Source organism: Anomaloglossus baeobatrachus, chromosome 1 (genome assembly GCF_048569485.1).
Source record: "Anomaloglossus baeobatrachus isolate aAnoBae1 chromosome 1, aAnoBae1.hap1, whole genome shotgun sequence".
NCBI classification, from domain to species: Eukaryota; Metazoa; Chordata; class Amphibia; order Anura; family Aromobatidae; genus Anomaloglossus; species Anomaloglossus baeobatrachus.
This window is the reverse complement of record NC_134353.1, coordinates 838,040,380-838,059,652: the sequence shown is the minus strand read 5'-3', so window position 1 is coordinate 838,059,652 and position 19,273 is coordinate 838,040,380. Positions and strand designations below refer to the sequence as shown.

The window sequence follows — 19,273 nt, the reverse complement described above, 5'->3', positions numbered from 1 at the left end:
AAGCAACAGAGGCGAGAGGCCAGACGGTTGGTTCAGCAGAACCCCGATGTCTTCTCCGAGCTGCCCGGTAGGACCAGTCTGATACGACATGATATTGTCACCGAGCCCCACCTGAAGGTACGCCTGAAGTCATACCGGGTACCGGAGGCTCGACGACAAGCCATATCGGAGGAAGTAAAGACAATGTTACGCCTGGGGGTCATCGAAAAATCCCGGAGTGAATGGGCTAGTCCGATTGTCCTAATACCAAAACCCGATGGCTCCTTAAGGGTCTGCAATGACTTTAGGAGATTGAACGAAATATCCAAGTTCGATCTCTACCCCATGCCCCGGGTGGATGAGCTGATTGATAGGCTGGGACAGGCGCGATATTTTACCACGCTCGACCTGACCAAAGGGTACTGGCAGGTGACACTAACGGAGTCCGCCAAGGAGAAAACCGCTTTTGTTACGCCGGAGGGTCTCTTCCACTATGTTGTCTTGCCTTTTGGGTTACATGGCGCTCCGGCCACGTTCCAGAGGTTGATGGACTTGGTGCTGGAACCCCACCAGGCGTATGCATCAGCGTACCTGGATGACATCATTATTTACAGCTCCGATTGGCAGACCCACTTGGAACAGGTACAAGCGGTGGTGGACGCGCTTCGAACAGCCGGATTGACAGCCAATCCCAAGAAATGTGCATTGGGACTCACGGAAGCCCGCTACTTGGGCTACGTGATAGGCCAAGGAGTGATTAAGCCCCAAATTAACAAGGTTGAGGCGATCCAGAAGTGGCCTAGACCCCTGACCACGAAGCAGGTAAGGGCCTTCCTGGGTATCGTGGGGTACTACAGGAGGTTTGTAAAGGATTTTGCGGGACTATCAGCCCCCTTGACGGACCTTCTCAAAGGCAAGAAGTCCGTCATGGTGCGCTGGACTCCGCAGGCCGAGGACTCCTTCCGGGCCCTGAAGGAGGTCTTGTGCGGACAGCCCGTTCTGGTCAACCCTGATTTCCGGAAGGAGTTCATTGTACAGACTGACGCCTCGGAGGTCGGCCTGGGGGCAGTGCTGTCTCAGGTGGTTCAGGGGGAGGAACACCCCGTCACCTTCTTGAGTAGGAAGCTCACCCCTCCCGAGCGGAATTATAGCGTAGTGGAGAAGGAGTGCCTGGCGATCAAGTGGGCCTTGGAGTCCCTACGCTATTACCTGCTGGGACGGCAGTTTCGCTTAGTGACGGATCACTCTCCACTGGTCTGGATGAGGTCCGCCAAGGAACGGAATGCCCGGGTTACCCGGTGGTTCCTTTCTCTGCAGAACTTCCGGTTTACGGTTGAACACCGGGCCGGTAGGTTGCAGGGCAACGCCGATGCCTTGTCCCGCGGCCCGTGTTTGATGGCTGGAGTTCAACCCCGCACGCTTGAACTTAGGGGGGGGGTATGTGAGACTGTGACCGGGGTTATCTATGACGGCCGGTATGTCTCGCCCCGGTTGTGCTCACTCCATGATAGAAAGTAAATCCACTATAGGGTTAATGCTGTTTCCCTACAGGCTGAAGGAAGGGTTAAATAGAATCAGGAACAAGGGCAGGTGTGCCGGGGGTGAGGGAGTGAACAGAACTCCCTGAGTTTTCTGCTGGAGAGGCACATGTATTGTGTTATGGACTTTTGTTTGGACATTAAAACCGTGTGCTGTGAACCTTAATGCCTGGATCCCGTGTCTTCTGCTGCGCAGCCGACCGTGCTACCTCACAATATATATATATATATATATATATATATATATATAGACAGATAGATAGATAAAATATATATATATCGCAGCTTCAGTAACATAGTAAATACAGTAAAATTAAGACAAATTTTAAAAAATATAAAAAATCCCACAAATGTTCAAATCAGCCACCCCCCTTAAAAATAGAACAATACAAAAATAAAAATACCCAGATTTGGTAATGCTGTATTTATTAAAGTGTGATCTATCAAAATAGAAAATAAATAAACCCGGTTGGTAAATGACGTAAAGGGAAAATAAATAAAAAACGCCAGAATTGCGTTTTGTGGTTGCTAAAACATTTCAATAAAATGCAAATAGAGGTGATCAAAACATTGTATCTACCCAACAAATGGTATCAGTAAATATGTCAGCTCAGGCCACAAAAAATAAGCCATCACATAGCCTCATATTCAGAAAAATGAAAACATTACAGGTCACGGAAAATAGTAAAAAAGGCAAAATTTCAAAAAAAGTTCACCTCTTAAATTAAAAAAAAATCTCCACATGTTCGGTATCTGTGTAATTGTATTGACATGGAGAATCATACTGTCAGGTCAGAGTTACCATATAGTGAACATGGTAAATAAAAAGCCCAAAAAACTATTGTGGAATTGCACTTTTTTTGCAATTTCAATACATTTGGAATTGTTTCCCCACTTTCAGTGCATTACATGATAAAACGAGTGATGTCATTCAAAAGTACAATTTATTCCGCAAAAAAACAAGCCTCCATACGACTAAGGGGTGCTTCACACATAGCGAGATCGCTACCGAAATCGCTGCTAAGCAGTGTGCGCGGCTCCCTGCTCTCTGCACATGTAGCTGCAGTACACATCGGGTTAATTAACCCGATGTGTACTGTAGCTAGGAGAGCAAGGAGCCAGCGCTAAGCAGTGTGCGCGGCTCCCTGCTCTCGCGGTTATGATCGCTGCTTCGGCTGCTGTGTTTGACAGCTAAGCAGCGATCATAACAGCGACTTACAAGGTCGCTGTTACGTCACAGAAAATGGTGACGTAACAGCGACCTCGTTGTCGCTGTCGCTTAGTGTGAACCAGCCCTAAGGGGACGCAACAATAAAATAGTTATGGCTCTTGGAAGAAGGGAGGAAAAAGCAAAAGCAGATAAATGAAAATCGCCCGGGGGTGAAGGGGTTAAATGAGCTTTGCCTTATGTTGGGATGTTAATTCTGTCTAATGTGTGTTGCTTTGTACTAATATAATTAAGGCTATAGAGGAAATAAAATCTGAAAATATAACTTTTAACTGAAAATTCAAGTGAAAAGGAAACAAAACATTTTCTGGTCTTCTGTGAGTAATATTGCCAGATTTTCACACCTTTTCTGCCATGATTAGAAGCCACGGAGGCTATGTACATACTGTAACGGAAGGTGATAATTAACAGCAGGGAACAAAGAGGTCAACGTGACAAAGTCTTCACGTGTAAAACCAGATGAGCTAAATACATAATTCTATTTATTATGGTGTCTTGAGAAATACAAATAAAACTTTGTCATATAGGAAGACTATCTGGCCATTTTGTTCAATGTGCGAAGACTTGGATATTACACTGTGGATAAACAATTATACTAATTAATGAAAGCCCTTGACATCAGGAAGAAGGCACAGTATTCTCACTGAACAACACAGGCTTATTCTCAGGGCATATAAGGAGTCCTTCTAACTTTTTGGTTGCCTGAATCAAAAAGTGAAATACTACTCTTGCCCTGCCAAAACTGGCGGTAGGAAGGGTGAATGGGTGGACTATATACAGTATGTACCAACATTCTGGAGGCGATGATCTCGGCCTACCTAACAGATAGTGAAATGCTGTAAATTAGTATTAGGATGGATTCACTCGATGGTATGGCATCCGATGCGAGTGCATCAGACATGATATGCTAATAACCATCTGCTCCCGCTGTGCTGCAAGCATGAGCTGAGTGTCATACAACTGTGATCCAATTCTGCGATCAGATCATAGCTGCGGAAGAGAGGGTGAGAACTGTGGAGGAGAGAGAGGGATTAATATCCCCATCTCCTCCATTGTCAGCTGATGCAATTATCGCACTCAACTCGGATATCATCAAGTGCAGTTTGATGTTTTGTTCGCACCCACAGACTTCTATGGGTGCGAGTGATATGGCTTTCACTGTCAATCGCAGCACGTTGCGACTTTTCTCTCATCCAAAATTTGGATGAGAAAAAAGATGACCATCTGATCTCCCTCATTGAATAACATTGGTTTGTGTGCAATACGAGATTTTCTCGCATTGCACTCATCTGATTCATACGCTCGTGTGAGTGTACCCTTATACTAGGAGCTTTCCAACTCAGTAAACCCTATTGTTCATCATAACTTATTTGTGTAATAGAGACAGCCTTCTTGGCTTGGCTCGCTGTGTTTTGATCATCACATTTTTTTCCCTCCTATAGAATTTTGTCTTAGAGCCAACTCTGAAAAAGAATTCACCACCCCCAACCTGTAGAGGTCATAATATACTCATTTTTTCATTCCATATGTCCATATCATCAATATAGGTACGGTAATACATAATTTAAAAAATTACATCAAAATGTTGAAAAGAGCAGAAGCAAGTACAGTAATTGTTTCCACTGTCAGTTTAAAGGGATTGTCCAGTGAAAACTAATGATAACTTGCTGACTACTGGATGCCCCTCCAATGTGTCTTGCACCAATTGGTGGATCTGGGAATTTTTATCTCTCATTTTTTTCCCATTGGAAAACAGAGCAGGAGGTTGGATTCCCAACTGCCCCTCCATTAATTGTCTATGGGACTACCGCCAGCCTGATGGTGCGGCAATCAAACATGCTCCGTTCCCCACTCTGCTGATCAGTGTGTGTCGTAGCCATCAGGTCCTCACCAATCAACAAGTTACCACCTATCCCCAATAGGGGATGTTTTCAGGGAATAACCCATTTAATTGTAAATTTAGTTATATCTTTACATCACTGGTCTATCAGATATTCTGATAAAAGTAATTAAAATATACCTTGTAAGTCCAATGACACAACAGCGGTATCGTCCTCCAGTCCTTCAATGACTTCACATTTATATCTGCCATAGTCTTCCAGTGTTATGTCAGTGATCACAAGTGAAGCATCATTGTCACTTGCTCCTTGTAGGTAAACCCTTCCCTGATAGCTGCCATATACCCTCTTGTGATGTCCCATTGAAACAAAGACATCCACCTCCTTGAGGTAATCTGAAGTCAGTTTGGTCCACTTGATACGGATTTTGTGAGAAGGTGATCCAGGAGTCACTGAGTCATGTAAAAACTTGCATGGTAATGTTGCATTACCGCCTCGATGGGAAATGACTTTAGTTTGTTCAACCTCCACATAAAGACTGGGTCCATTCTCTGAAAGAAAGTGAAAGACGTTTAGTTAAAAAAATATCCCCGAAATACAATAATCAATAATGTTATGGGCATGTGATTCAGTTATTCCGAGTACGACCTTTTTGTTGAAATCTCATGAGGTTACATCACAGGAGTATTCCATTTTATGTAATATGTATTTCTAGAATATGACATTCATTGTTGACCAACGGGGTTGTGAAAGCTTGGAGTCTTGATGGTCCAGAGAGCAAAAGGGCAGTATCGCTGATGCAGAACTGCACCCAAGATGCAAAAGTGGCAACAGTACCGTGTTCTCACGATCGGTTGGGTACCAGTTAAACCGCCATCCCCAAAAATGTGATATCATATTGTATCATGTGAATATTCCTTTAATGAATATTGTAATAGATGAATAAATCCTTTTTTGTCCAAATATATTTTGTAAACAATACATATTACAGTGTATATATGTTTTTATTTGTTGTCATTATCTTGCAAGTGAATGCACAAACTGCAACAAAGTGACTCTAGTGAAGGGAGTCCTTCCAGACCTACACAACCTTTTGATACTACTGGCATCATGTCTCCCATGGCTGATTGATGATAACAGTAATATGAATACCCATGACTGCAGACTACTGGCTGGCTGCAGCGGTCACATGCTGAATGCTTGTAAGCAAAAATTTAGGGCTTAGTGGCAGCTGTTGGTTGCCATTAACCCATTATTACCTCAATTGCCACCGCACCAGGGCAATCGGGAATAGGGAGGGTAAAGTGCTGGGACTGACGAAGCTAATGGATGCGACAATTTTGAAAGGCTACAGGCTGCTCTTTTTAGGCTGGGGGCTAAATAAGCAAGGGTCTCCCCAGCCTGAGAATACCAGCCCCCAGCTCTCGGATTTTATCTAGGCTGGGTATCAAAATTGGAGGGAAACGCACGCCGATTTTTTTAAATTAAGCAAGCAAAAATCGGAGGACCACTAGAACATTAACACATCATATGTGGAGAAGGAGAAAAGAGACGTGAATTGCTTTTATTAACAACATTTTCTGCTGTTTACTTGATCTTTTTTTCTATTAAATGTTATATTCTAACTTTGCAATATGTTTTTATGTGTAGCAATCCAGTAGTTGAGATGTGGATTGAATTCCACCAATGATTTTCCTGATATATTAACAGTGTTATATTAACACAATATGTTGAACATTAGTGATAAAATGGTGCAAATTACACAAGTGAGATTTTTTCAGCATTCCAGTACATAAGTGCCTGAGACCAATGTATCAAATTTTTCAAGTCAAATGTTGCACAATTTTGCACAGATTTCCACTTTTTATGCATGCTAACTAGCACCCTTTGAAATATTATAAAAAAAAAAGTGAGAGACCAATGTGTCAAACATAACATGGTAACCTTGCAACGCTTTCTGCATGTTAAAATGAATGCAAGATAAATGGATTTGTTCCATGCCTTTTATGTGACCACTATGATCTTTCAAAAATGAGTAAAGGTGGCTTTACACGCTATGATTTTGCTACAGCGATCTTGTTGGGGTTACGGAATTTGTGACACACATCCGGCCTCTGTTGCGATGTCGTTGTGTGTGACTCCTATGAATGAACGATTTTAAATCGTCACAAAAACGTTCAAAATCACTCATTCCTAATTATCGTTGCTGATACTTGGGTGATGTAGTTCGTCGTTTCTGCAGCAGCACACATCGCTACGTGTGACACAGCAGGAACGAGGAACCTCTCCTTACCTGCGGGACGCCAGCAATGAGGAAGGAAGGAGGTGGGCGGGATGTTCGTCCCGCTCATCTCCGCCCCTCCGCTTTGATTGTTGGCCGCTTAGTGACGTCGCTGTGATGCCGAATGAACCTCCCCCTTAGGAAGGAGGCGGTACGCCGGTCACAGCGACGTCGCTATGCAGGTAAGTATGTGTGACGGGGGTGTGCGATTTTGTGCATGACGGGCAGCGATTTGCCCGTGTCGCACAAACGATGGGGGCGGGCACGCACGCTAGCGATCACATTAGCGAGATCGCAGCGTGTAAAGCCCGCTTTACTTCTTACAACTCTTATTTAGAAATGGATTCATGTGGAGATCTCAGTAGAATTTGCAGAGTGGGCACATACAAGCACTGTAGACACAAGACCAGCAATCCACTCAGTTGCACATACCATGGTGGACCCATCTTGTATGCCGATATAATAGGCCTGTGCTTCTCAAACTGGGAGCCTGGCATTACCAGTAAGGTGCCCTTAGAGTTGTTATTGAGGCTCGGCTCACCTGGAGAATCAGTATTCAGCGGGAGGCAATATACAATATAAGCCGCACAGTGCTTTTTATAGCTTTCAGAAATCTCTAGTCTAGCAAAATAATTGACTCATTTTTCATTTAAAGGGAATTTGTCATCAAGATTTTACCACCTAATCTGAGAGTGGCATACTGCAGGGGTATAAACCCTGACTCCAGTGATATAGCACTTACTGGGCTGCTTGCTGTAATTAAAAAAAAAAAAAAAAATCACAGTTTTATCAACGGAAGATTATCAGTAGAGGACTAGTACACTTACTGTCATAAAATCTGCTATGTTTCTAGGCTCTGTATAACCACACACTACACAAAAAAATGATTGGCAGGTTTCTGCCTATGCAAAGTGTAAACAGAAAGCTGCCAATCAGAGGTGTGGGCGGGGTTATAAAGGGCTCAGCATTTAGATAACTCCTAGATCTGCAGCAGATAAAATGGTGATTTTATCCAAACTGGAGAAAGCAGCCCAATAAGTAATATATTGCTGGAATAAAGGTCTCCATCCCTTTATCAAGCAGTTCTTAGATGGGGTAGCAAAAATCTGTTGGCAGATTCCCTTTAAGTTTAATGTTTTAATGAATTTACAAAACCTAGCAAATGTAAATTCAGTAGTTTTTTTCCCATTTTGGCATAAATGTGCCACTAATAGTTATGCCCAGTCTTCTCCTTGGTCTGTCTGGTGACTCCACAGGCTTCAGGTCTCTTGTATGAAGCCCTACATTAGATAAATGATGTACACACATTGCTCACATGTGCATATTGTACTTATCTATTGGATGTATACTGTAAACACTAAAACTAATGGGTTTGGCACCAACAAAATTGGAATTCAGGCGTGGAATGGGCATCTCCAGCTGACATATCCTTCAACCATTAAGCCCATCTGTGTTGTCGTGCTAAGCCCCACTGTGCAATGTATCCAGGACACTAACACAAACTAAATCTGAACCTCTCCTCCCTAACCCAACAACTCACTCTATATGGCCGGACCCCTATGTAGCTGAACCTGCTGCATATGTAGTATATAAACTCCTGCACTGCGTCACTGGTATATACAAAAACAAGTGTGTTACGTATTACTGTAAGTGCACTGACACTGGTACGACAGCAGTAAGTACAGCTCACCTTTCTACTTATCTTTTGCATTCAAAAGTTTTAAAAAATCTTATAAGTGACTATGTACTTTGAACAGTTGTACTCATGTTCTTTCACCTTTTACAAGAAACGCCGACATTGAAATTGTATTGTGAAGACTTTTATTTAAAGTCATTTTCTGTTTTCTCCCAATAACCTGCATTTAAACATTATACTTTTACAGTGAACTTAAAAATCATAAAGTGGATTCAGAGCCGTCTCAGCTTATTATTGGGTTCACCAATCTGTATAGTCAAATATAAAAAATATACACTTGTTAAGGGAAAATCAAATTGTGTATGTAACCCTCCAGGATGAAAATCTCATTAGAGTGACCTCTTTTTTTTAGTATTCTTAGAGAAAACACTGTAAAGGGATTGTAAATGTCGGTCTGTGCAGCAAATAGTAAGAGGCCCATGTTACCATAGCACCAGCTACATACAGAAGCTACATCTCTTATAATAGACCTTCATGGAAAGAAAGCCAACGAGCCAAACATAAATGATATTTGTCTCCCTTTCTTCTTTGCAGTTTTATGGATACACATATCTATATATATATAATTGCCCTATTCTGTCTCTCTGTCTGTCCAAGAAATGACGTCATACGCTGAAACCGCATAAACCTCGCCAACACAGCTCCAACAGGCCGAACAACCCCCCCCCAACACCACCCACCCCTCACTCCACCCTCACCCAATCAGCAGTGGCCCTACATCACATCCCCCACAAACCCACACCTTACTCTACCCACAGCGACGACCACTCAATTAGGACACGCCCACTCGCCAAAACCCTGACAACGACATGACGCAGACGGCGGACAGATACAAGGGACACCGCCATGGAAGCTCCTTACACCCGACGCGACGAAGCACAGTCAGCCCTGACCTATCATCACCGCACATGTGGCGCCCTGGATAAGCCAGGTTGTCACAGAACAACACCAACACACCCCACACCCCGGTGAGGCACACCAAAGCCAAACACAAAATCCTTGTTGCCTTCCTTCAGGGGCTGATGTCCACACCAGGGGGTGGGCCAGGCGGTTGGTCCCGCCCACCGAGGAGTTCACAGTCCTGGAGGCAGCAAAATAGGGGAGTTGAGTCTTAGAGTTTGAAGTGGAAGGAAGTGAAGTGGTAGAGGAGCAGACAGAAAGCGGTCCGGGTGTGTGGCCCGGACGGTACAGCAAGGTTGGCAGACGGTGGTGACCGTCTGCAGGAGAGGCCGATTGGAGTGAGCCGTAAGGACCGTGGACGGGCGGTGGCCCGACGGTACCGGGGCGGTGGCCCGGCGGTACCGGACCGGTGAACAAAGAGAAGCCAGCACCATCCGGCAGGGCTTGCGGACCCCGACAAGGCTAGGAGTCGCCGTTGAATTTGTCAAATCCGTTAGCGAAGGGAACCTCCTAGGTTTCCCAGCAGTCAAGTCCCGATAGAAGGCAACAGCTCAAACCGTGAAAGGAAACACAGTTACCACCAAGGATAAAGTTCCCAGGGCCAGAGCCTGCTGGAAAAAGAGGCTCCCTCAGCCTCCATCCAAGCTGGGGAGCGGGTTACCGGTGGGAACCCATTGGAACCGTACACACTACACAGGTGCAGGGAAAGGCAGTCACCATCAACCTGCCGGGAGGAGAAACACCGCAGCCGTCTGTGGGACCCGTCCATCCAGCCGTTTGTTTTACCGGAGACTTTGTGTTCATCATTGGCTGAGTGAGTACCACCGTGCCATGCGGCACAGCACTGCCCCCGCGACCCTGCACCTCGACAGGCCCCTAACCCGCCTGCCATACATCCCTACCTCCCTCACCGGGCCCTGGGACAACCAACCCCCCTACCCACGGAGGGGAGAACCAACATCCAAGCTGCTCCCTGTCATCGCTCCCGGGATCCCCGTCCAGAGCAGCGGTGGTGTCACCAATCTCACCACAACCGTGGGTGGCGTCACGGACAATAAATCCCCAAAACCATTCCCCATTTCACTCACGGGTGAGGAACGACGCTCGAGTCCCCGGGATCTGGCCCACCGCTTGAGCCACCACCGAGCAGCAGCAACAGCAGCAGCAGCCGGACCCGAGCAGTGGGAGAGCGCAGCGTCACCTCCTCCGCCCGCGACACACACACCAGCATTACCACCCCCATCATCATCGCACACACCCCGCCACTAACTTTCCCATCATCACCACACACACCCCGGCAATACAGCGCCTATCATCACCGCACACACCCCAGCACTACTGCTCCCATCATCACTGCACACACCAACATTACCACCCCCATTATCACCATACACACCCAGGCACTACCGCTCCTATCATCACTGCACACACCCCGGCACTACAGCCCGTATCATTACCACACACACCCCGGCACTACCGCTCCCATCATCACCGCGCACACCCCAGCACTACAGACCCCAACTTCACCGTACACACCCCGGCACTACTGCACCCATCATCACCGCACACACCCCGGCAGTACTGCACCCATCATCACCGCACGCACGCAGGCACTACCACACCCATCATCACCGCACACACCCCAAAACTACCGCACCCATTATCACTGTACACACCTGTTACAAGGGGGACCCAGGGAAGCGTGCCAAGATGGTATATGGACAGCTTCCGCCGGTCAAGGTCCACTGTGCAGTGTAAGGGACCGCTGCTATGGTGGGAGAAGAGTGAGCGGGTTGCTGCTAGCGATCGTCTGGAATGTCACAGACGATCTGCGTACACCTGTCCGCCCGCCCTAACCCGTGAGGGTTGTATGGCACGGGGCTCACAACTCGGTGTACCTGTTGCACGGGGGCGCACAGAGGTGCCTACGCACGTGTGCCAGCGGGAGTCACAGGAATATGGCACGAGGGTAGCACAGAGGTGCCCACGCACGTGTGCTTCAGAAACCAGGTGAGTCCGACAGAGATTCAAGGAGCTCACCTGGGACAGGAACACAGCCTGTTAAACGGAATACTGCCGGAGCAGCAAGGCAGGTGCGAGACCTGCAAAATACAATGACGTCTGTACAGTGGCGTGGCAGCACGCTGCCAGACATCCAAACATAAAAGGACGGTCGCGCGCCGCCATGATGGCAGGAGGGGTTTTTAAGGAGATGTAGCTCCAGCCAAGGGCGGGCGCGAGACGGATGTGACCCAATCATGATCTGTGACGTCCTGGCCCGGCCAGTCACGATTCAGCACATCACCAGCCTCGTTATCTGGCCGTGTGATACCAGTGAGCGAATCAGAAGACGTCACGTGGGGCACATGCTCAACCTCCTGCCTCTGGGTCATAAAGGCGGGATCTTCGGTTTCACAATGTGCAGAGCAAGAAGTCTTGCTGCTTCCCTGAGCATCTATCCTTTGCACACTGTGCAACCACTCTGACCCTCTGCGATGCCGAGCAGGAGGACACGTGGGAGGCAAGGGATGGGAGACCACTCCATTCCTTACAAGGAGTAAACCACTAGGTGTCACCCTTCTGCTGCATCTAGGAGGAGGAAACTCCTGCAGTCTCCCAGGCCTTTGGCGCTGCTGAGCAGGAGGGCTCGCGGCAGACAAGGAATGGGGGACCACCTCATTCCTTGCAAGAGGAGAGCCATGAGATGTAACACACACCCCAGCACTACTGCACCCATCATCACCGTATACACCTCTGCACTACCACCCCCATCATCACCGCACACACCGGCACTACCGCACTGATCATCACCGCACACACCCCAGCACTACAGCCCCTATCATCACCGCACACACCCCGGCACTACTACTCCCATCATCACTGCACACACCAGCATTACCACCCTCATCATCACTGCACACACCCTGGCACTACTGCTCCCATCTTTACTGTGCACACCCCGGCACTACAGCCCCCATCTTCACCGCACACACCCCGGAAGTACTACACCCATCATCACCGCACACACGCAGGCACTACCACACCCATTATCACCGCACACACCGGCACTTAAGCACTGATCATCACCGCACACACCGGCACTACCCACCCATCACCACACACACCGGCATTACCTCAGTGACGTCCCTGCTGACAGCGCGACTCACTTTAGTTTCTGCGTGGAGCTCACAGACAGCAGTGGTGCTCTACTGCCGCTCCTGTCAGCTTCATGTAGCAGAGCTGAAAGAGTCGTGGGACCCCTGTGGATTACATTGGATCTGCAGGGGTATTTGGGGATTTTAAAAACGTGGTGAAAGAGGGTGTTTTTTTGTCTTTTATTCCAAATAAAGAATTTTTTCGGCTGTATGTGGTAATTTACTTTAACTTACATTCATCAGTGGTTAGTGGGAGAGCTGCATCCGAGAATGCTCATGAGCCAATCATTACTATTCATGGCCAGTGGGAAATGAAGCCACACACACACACAACACGACTCCCACACAGTCCAACACAAACACACACACACTGACACATACAAACCACCACGCACACACACTGCCGCACACACACACACAACCCCGCTCATATCAAACATGCCCACTCCACACACAGGCGCATACACACACACACAGGCACACATACAAATACACACACACCGCACAAAATACACCCCCCACAACACACACACATCGCCCCACATACTCACCGCAACACAGAACGCAATACACACACATCGTGCAACACAAACACCGCCCTACACAGACACCCATATACCAGGATGGAGGCCATATAAGGATGGAGACAATACCAGATTGGGACACAGACCAGGATGCTGCATACACAAGGATCCTGCCTATACCATGAAGGGGCCACTTACCAGGATGGGGCCACATACTAGCATCAACCCACATACCAGGATGGGGGCCATACAAGGATGGAGACTATACCTGGATGGGACACAGACCAGGATGCTGTATACACAAGGATCCTACCTATACCATGATGGGGGCACATGTCAGGATGGTGGCTACACCTCAATGGGGGCACATAACAGCATGGAGCCACATCACAGCATCAGCGCACATACCAGGCCAACCCAAACCTCCCAACGCCACAGACTGCAACTCACCACCAGCCACAGTGGAAAAGCAGAGCCGACGCCACACAGGAGTGAGCAGCCAGCGGACAAGTACAAGGGACACCTTAGGAAACATTATGGATGGTGCCTATACCGGGAGGCTGTCTACACCAGATTGCGCACACAGACCAGGATGGGGGCACATGTCAGGATGATGGCTACACCACAATGGGGGCACATAACAGCATGGAGCCACATCACAGCATCAGCGCACATACCAGGCCAACCCAAACCTCCCAACGCCACAGACTGCAACTCACCACCAGCCACAGTGGAAAAGCAGAGCCGACGCCACACAGGAGTGAGCAGCCAGCGGACAAGTACAAGGGACACCTTAGGAAACATTATGGATGGTGCCTATACCGGGAGGCTGCCTACATCAGATTGCGCACACAGACCAGGATGGGGGCACATGTCAGGATGATGTCTGCACCACAATGGGGTCACATACCAGCATGGAGCCACATCAAAGCATCAGCCCACATACCAGGATGAGGGCCATACAAGGATGGAGACTATACCATGATGGGACACAGACCAGGATGCTGCATACACAAGGATCCTGCCTATACCACGATGGGAGGACAGTATACGTTGTACAAAAGTGATGATTCAGCGGATGCAGACAATGAAGACGAACGAGAGCACTATCCAGTTGAATTTTTAAATAGTCTAACGTCATCAGGAATGCCATCACACAGACTTCAATTGAAAGTTGGAGCAATCATCATGTTGCTGCGCAATCTCAATACAAAAAAGGGTCTCTGTAATGGAACTCGCCTTACTGTTACTGGAATGCATTCCCACGTAATTCAAGCTAGAGTGATCACTGGATCTGTACAAGGAGACAAAGTCTTTATTCCACGCAATGATTTATGTCCTTCCAACACACATCTTCCATTTAGGCTTTGTCGATGACAGTTTCCCCTCAAACCAGCATTTGCCATGACAATCAACAAGTCACAAGGTTAAACTCTTCACCGTATTGGCATTGATCTCCCTGAGTCCGTTTTTGCACATGGCCAACTGTACGTAGCATTTTCACGAGTTCAAACACGAGCCAACATCAAAGTGCAAGTTTTGGACACACCAATACAAGTCAAATTACTAAAAGGTAGTGACAAGGTTTTCACACACAATGTCGTGTACAAGAATATTTTTCATTTATATTGCTAAATCACACAGTATACTGTTAATGCAGTTAGTTCCCAACAATATTTAGTTACATACAGTTACATCATCATGTTAAACATTCACAATTCTTAAACAATAAAATGTATCTTTGACCAAAAATATACTGTCTTCCTATCATTATTAGTCAAAAATCATACATTAACTACACAATAAATTCTACAATACCGGATGCGTTAGAATCGGGCCACCATCTAGTGTATACATAAATATACAATTAAAAACTGCATGTTAAACCCCTTCATCCCCGAGACTGTTTTCACCTTCCTGATCAGGCCAATTTTTCCAATTCTGAAGAGTGTCACTTTTAGAGGTTATAACTCTGAAACGCATCAATGGATCCTGGTGATTCTGAGTTTGTTTTTCATGACATATTGTACTTCATAATAAGACAGAAGGAGAATCCGGTGGCTCAGACGTATAGGTACGAAATGACCAGATCCACTTACAGTATATTAATTTTGTCTTTTTTAAAAATTAAAAATTTTAAAAACATCACTTGCTGCACAACGCATTTCGGCAACATCTGACTTCATTAGGTCCATGTACAGCAAGCAATGTTTTTAAAATTTTTAATTTTTAATAAAGACAAAATCACTTTAAGTGGATCTGGTAATTTTGTACCTTTACATCTAAGCTACCAGATTGTGCGCAGACTGCCCTCCTCCTTTTGTCTTATTGTTCTCTGCTCGGAGCCCAGAGAAGGACTCTGATTCAGTGGGCCAACCAGCTGCCACCGGATAGTCAGGTTACCCGGATTACATGCACGATCCATTTTACCCCAAGGTGAGTGCATTACCATTCAAGCACTCCTTGTGATCACAAAATACTGCACCCAGAAAAGTGCCACCTGTCTCTCTTCCTTTCTAGGAATTTTTTTTTCCACTCTGCATATTGTACTTCATGTTAGGAAATTTAAGACATTTTTTGCATTCAATTGTGAAATACAGGAAACTTGGTGAAAATGTTGAATATTTTCCAATGTTCAAACTCTGAATTTTTATGCCCTTAAAGCAGAGTCAGGTCACACAAAAAAGTTGCTAAATAACATTTCCCACATGTCTACTTTAGATCAGTGCAATTTTTGAAACGTATTTTTTTCTTGATTAAGAAGTTAGAAGGGTTCAACGTTTATCAGCAATTTCCCATTTTCCAGTAAAATTTACAAAACAATAATTTTTAGGTACCATATCACATTTAAATTGATTTTCAGAGGCCTATGTGATAGAGAATAACCAAAAGTGACACCATTCTAAAAACTGCACCCATCAAAGTGCTCAAAACCACATCCAAAAATTTTAGAAACCCTTTAGGTGCTTTAGAGGCACTAGAGCAATCTGGAAGGAAAAAAAATAAAATTTACTTTTTCCCCCAAAAATGTTATTTTAGCCGAGATTTTGTATTTTCACAAGGGTAACAAGTTAATAATTCACCATACAATTTGTTGTTCGATTTCTTGTGAGTATGCTGATACCTCATATATGGTGGAAAACTACTTTTTGGGCGCACAGCAAGGCTCAAAATGGAAGGAGCGCCATTTGCCTTTTGGAATGCAAAATTGGCTGAAGCCAATAGCAGAAGCCATGTCACATTTGGATAACCAATGATGTGCCTAAAGAGTGGTAACCCCCAAAAGTGACTCCATTTTGGATATTAGACCCCTCAAGGAACTAGACTAGAAAACTAGAGAAACTAGACCCCTCAAAAAACATATTTTACCACAAAAATGTTGTTTTAGCCCCAAATTTTGCATTTTCACAAGGCCAACAGGAGAAAATGCACAATACAATTTTTCCTAAGTATGCCAATAACCCATATGTGGTGGAAAACTATTGCAGGACTTGAAAGGGAAGGAGCACCATATAGATTTTCATACAATAGTTTGTGGACTGCATATAAAAAGCTCCTAAATGCCCCAAAAAAAGCAGAACCCCCTCAAATGACCCCATTTAGGAAATTACACCCCTTGAGGAATTTATCTACAGGTGTAGAGACAATTTTGAATCCATGGGTGTTTTCTAGAAGCAAGCAGCATTGGATGTTTCTAAGTCAAATTACAAATCTGCTATTGTAGTATCCTGTACATTATAATGCTCTGTATGCTGTAGTGCCCATATATTGTGCTTAGCTCATGCTTTTGGAGACATGGACAATTAAGTGTGCTCTTTTCACTACAGAAATGCCAAACATGTGAACGCTAAATGGGGTTTGGTCATACTGTGGGGCTCAGATATGAGGGGGGTATTTGGATTTGGGACCACACGTTTAATGGATTTCTTTTTGGGGGGAGGCATAGAGCTTTTCCAGAGCCCTTGTTCTACCAGTAACGTAGAAGCCCCATATATTTCCATTGACACATGACGGACCTGAGTGGGGACTTGGTTTTTTTTTTGTGGATTGAGTTGAACATTTTATTGGGAATTTTTTTCATAAAATTTTGGACCACATTTATGCCATGCACTATGCTGATCACTTACATCGGGTTCCTATCTAAGTCTCCTAGTGACATAACAGATGACATCACCGAGGGATCCATCCACTATAATGAGGCAGCAAAGTTAGCCTGGACTCTGTCTGTTTAGCGGTGTCCTTTTCAGAAGGGCACAAAACTGTGGTTGACCACGCTTTTATGCACCACTGAAAAAAACAGACACCATCAGAACACAGACCAGAAAAAGTTCAAGGTGACTCCCTTTGCCTCATTAAAGGGAATTTCCCATCGGGGGTTCTATCAAAATCACCTATTTCAGAGATTCACACGTAAACCCCAGTGCAAGTGCTCAGCATAGAGCTCAGGATAAATATGAGTCAAGCCTTGCTGCAATTTTTGGGAAGAAACATTAAATAAAAGCTATTCTTGTCCTTGGATATTCCTTAAAAATTCTGTAGGATTTAGCAAAAGTAAGTACTACTACTTGAATCTAAAACTATGATCTCTTTCAACACCAAAGAGAAAAGTGATTCCTTTTGAAACATTTACATTTGTCTGATATTGCTTCCCCGGTTTGTTAAAATCTAAACATATGTGTTGCCAATTGCTTAGTGCATAGAGCAGAAGTGGGAACAGGTTAGTGGAGTTGATTGAAGAATGATTAGGAGACCTTGAGAAGGTTACAGAAAATGAACGCAGTCCTCATATTGCAATGCTTTACTGGGGACATTAAGGACAAATGTGAAAACACAGACGGTGATAAGAATGCAAGACAGCACATAAACCGGCAAAGTGGCACAAGGAAATTTGTAAGTCGTTGGCTAGATTCCAAATGAAGTCAAAGTGTAGTGCTAGTATAATGTTGTTATAAGTGCATGCACTTTGATAGAATCGCTACATTTTCTTCCCTGAGTTCTAACATGTCTCTTCATTTTAGGACAGAAAAATTGTAAGTGACTGTTATTAGCATTGACATTATAGTGAAACTTGTCACCATAACAAGTCTTTCTTTCCTTAATAAAAGTGGCTTAACTCCCATTTATATGCACAGAGTATAACTACCCTATGAATCAATTGGAACATTGTATTCCATCTAAAGAAATAGACCATGGTATTTGTTCTGAAAGTATCAGGGAAATATAATGTCTCATTAGATTGTTTCAATGACCTTTCAACGGCTTTGGAAATTGGATTAATAGACAGCTGTAACTTGCTATATTGCCACTGTATTATCTGGATGAGATAACAGTGCTCCAACATGTTTACTGCATTAAAGTCTAATGAAAGAAACTTCAAATTCTCCAACGTTTTTGTACTTTACTTATTTCTGTAAAACTTAACATGAATCTGTAGGATATAGACTATAAAGAAAGTAAATACTGATAATGAAGCTTCAAAATCATGCAAAATATCACAAGTCATGTACCTTGCGATGTAAAATTGTGTTAAAGGGAACCTGTCACCTCTTTTTTTGGCCTATAAGCTACGGCCACCACCACCAGGCTCTTATATACAGCATTCTAACATGCTGTATATAAGCGCCCAGGCCGGGGATATAACATAAAAAACACTTTATAATACTTACCCAAGGTCGCGTGGTGGGAGTAATGGGCGTCTCTGTTGTCCGGTTCCGGAGCCACCTCTTTCGGACATCTTCGTCCACTTTCTGAAGCCTGGGTGCATGACGCGACTACGTCATATACACTCACGGGTCCTGTTCAGGGCAAATCGAAGTGCGCCTACTCAGGACCTGAATGCCGGCGAGTGTGTATCATGTTGGACCCATCATGCACCGTGGCTAGAGAAGAAGGAAAACAAACATGGCCAAAAGAGGCGGCGCTGGCGCCGGAAAATGGAAACGCCCATTAGGCCCACCGCGCGACCGTTAGGCAAGTATTATAAAGTGTTTTTTATGTAATACCCCCAGCCTGGGCTCTTATATACAGCATGTTAGAATGCTATATATAAGAGCCCGGTGGTGGGGGCCAAAAAAGTGGTGACAGGTTTCCTTTAAACTATGGCTATTGCAAATACTGTAATCCAAGAGCACCAC

The 19,273-nt window shown here is 45.2% G+C and overlaps 1 protein-coding gene across 3 annotated transcripts in view; it reads right to left on the bottom strand.

Annotated features, from left to right (window-relative positions):
- The window catches only part of HAPLN1 (hyaluronan and proteoglycan link protein 1), a 180,385-nt gene that overhangs the window by 37,868 nt on the left and 123,244 nt on the right, over positions 1 to 19,273 (bottom strand). For all 3 annotated transcript variants that reach the window (XM_075325133.1, XM_075325135.1, XM_075325132.1), the window contains one exon: positions 4,766 to 5,134. In XM_075325133.1, coding sequence (XP_075181248.1) covers positions 4,766 to 5,134 — 369 coding nt within the window. The remainder of the gene's footprint in view (positions 1 to 4,765; positions 5,135 to 19,273) is intronic.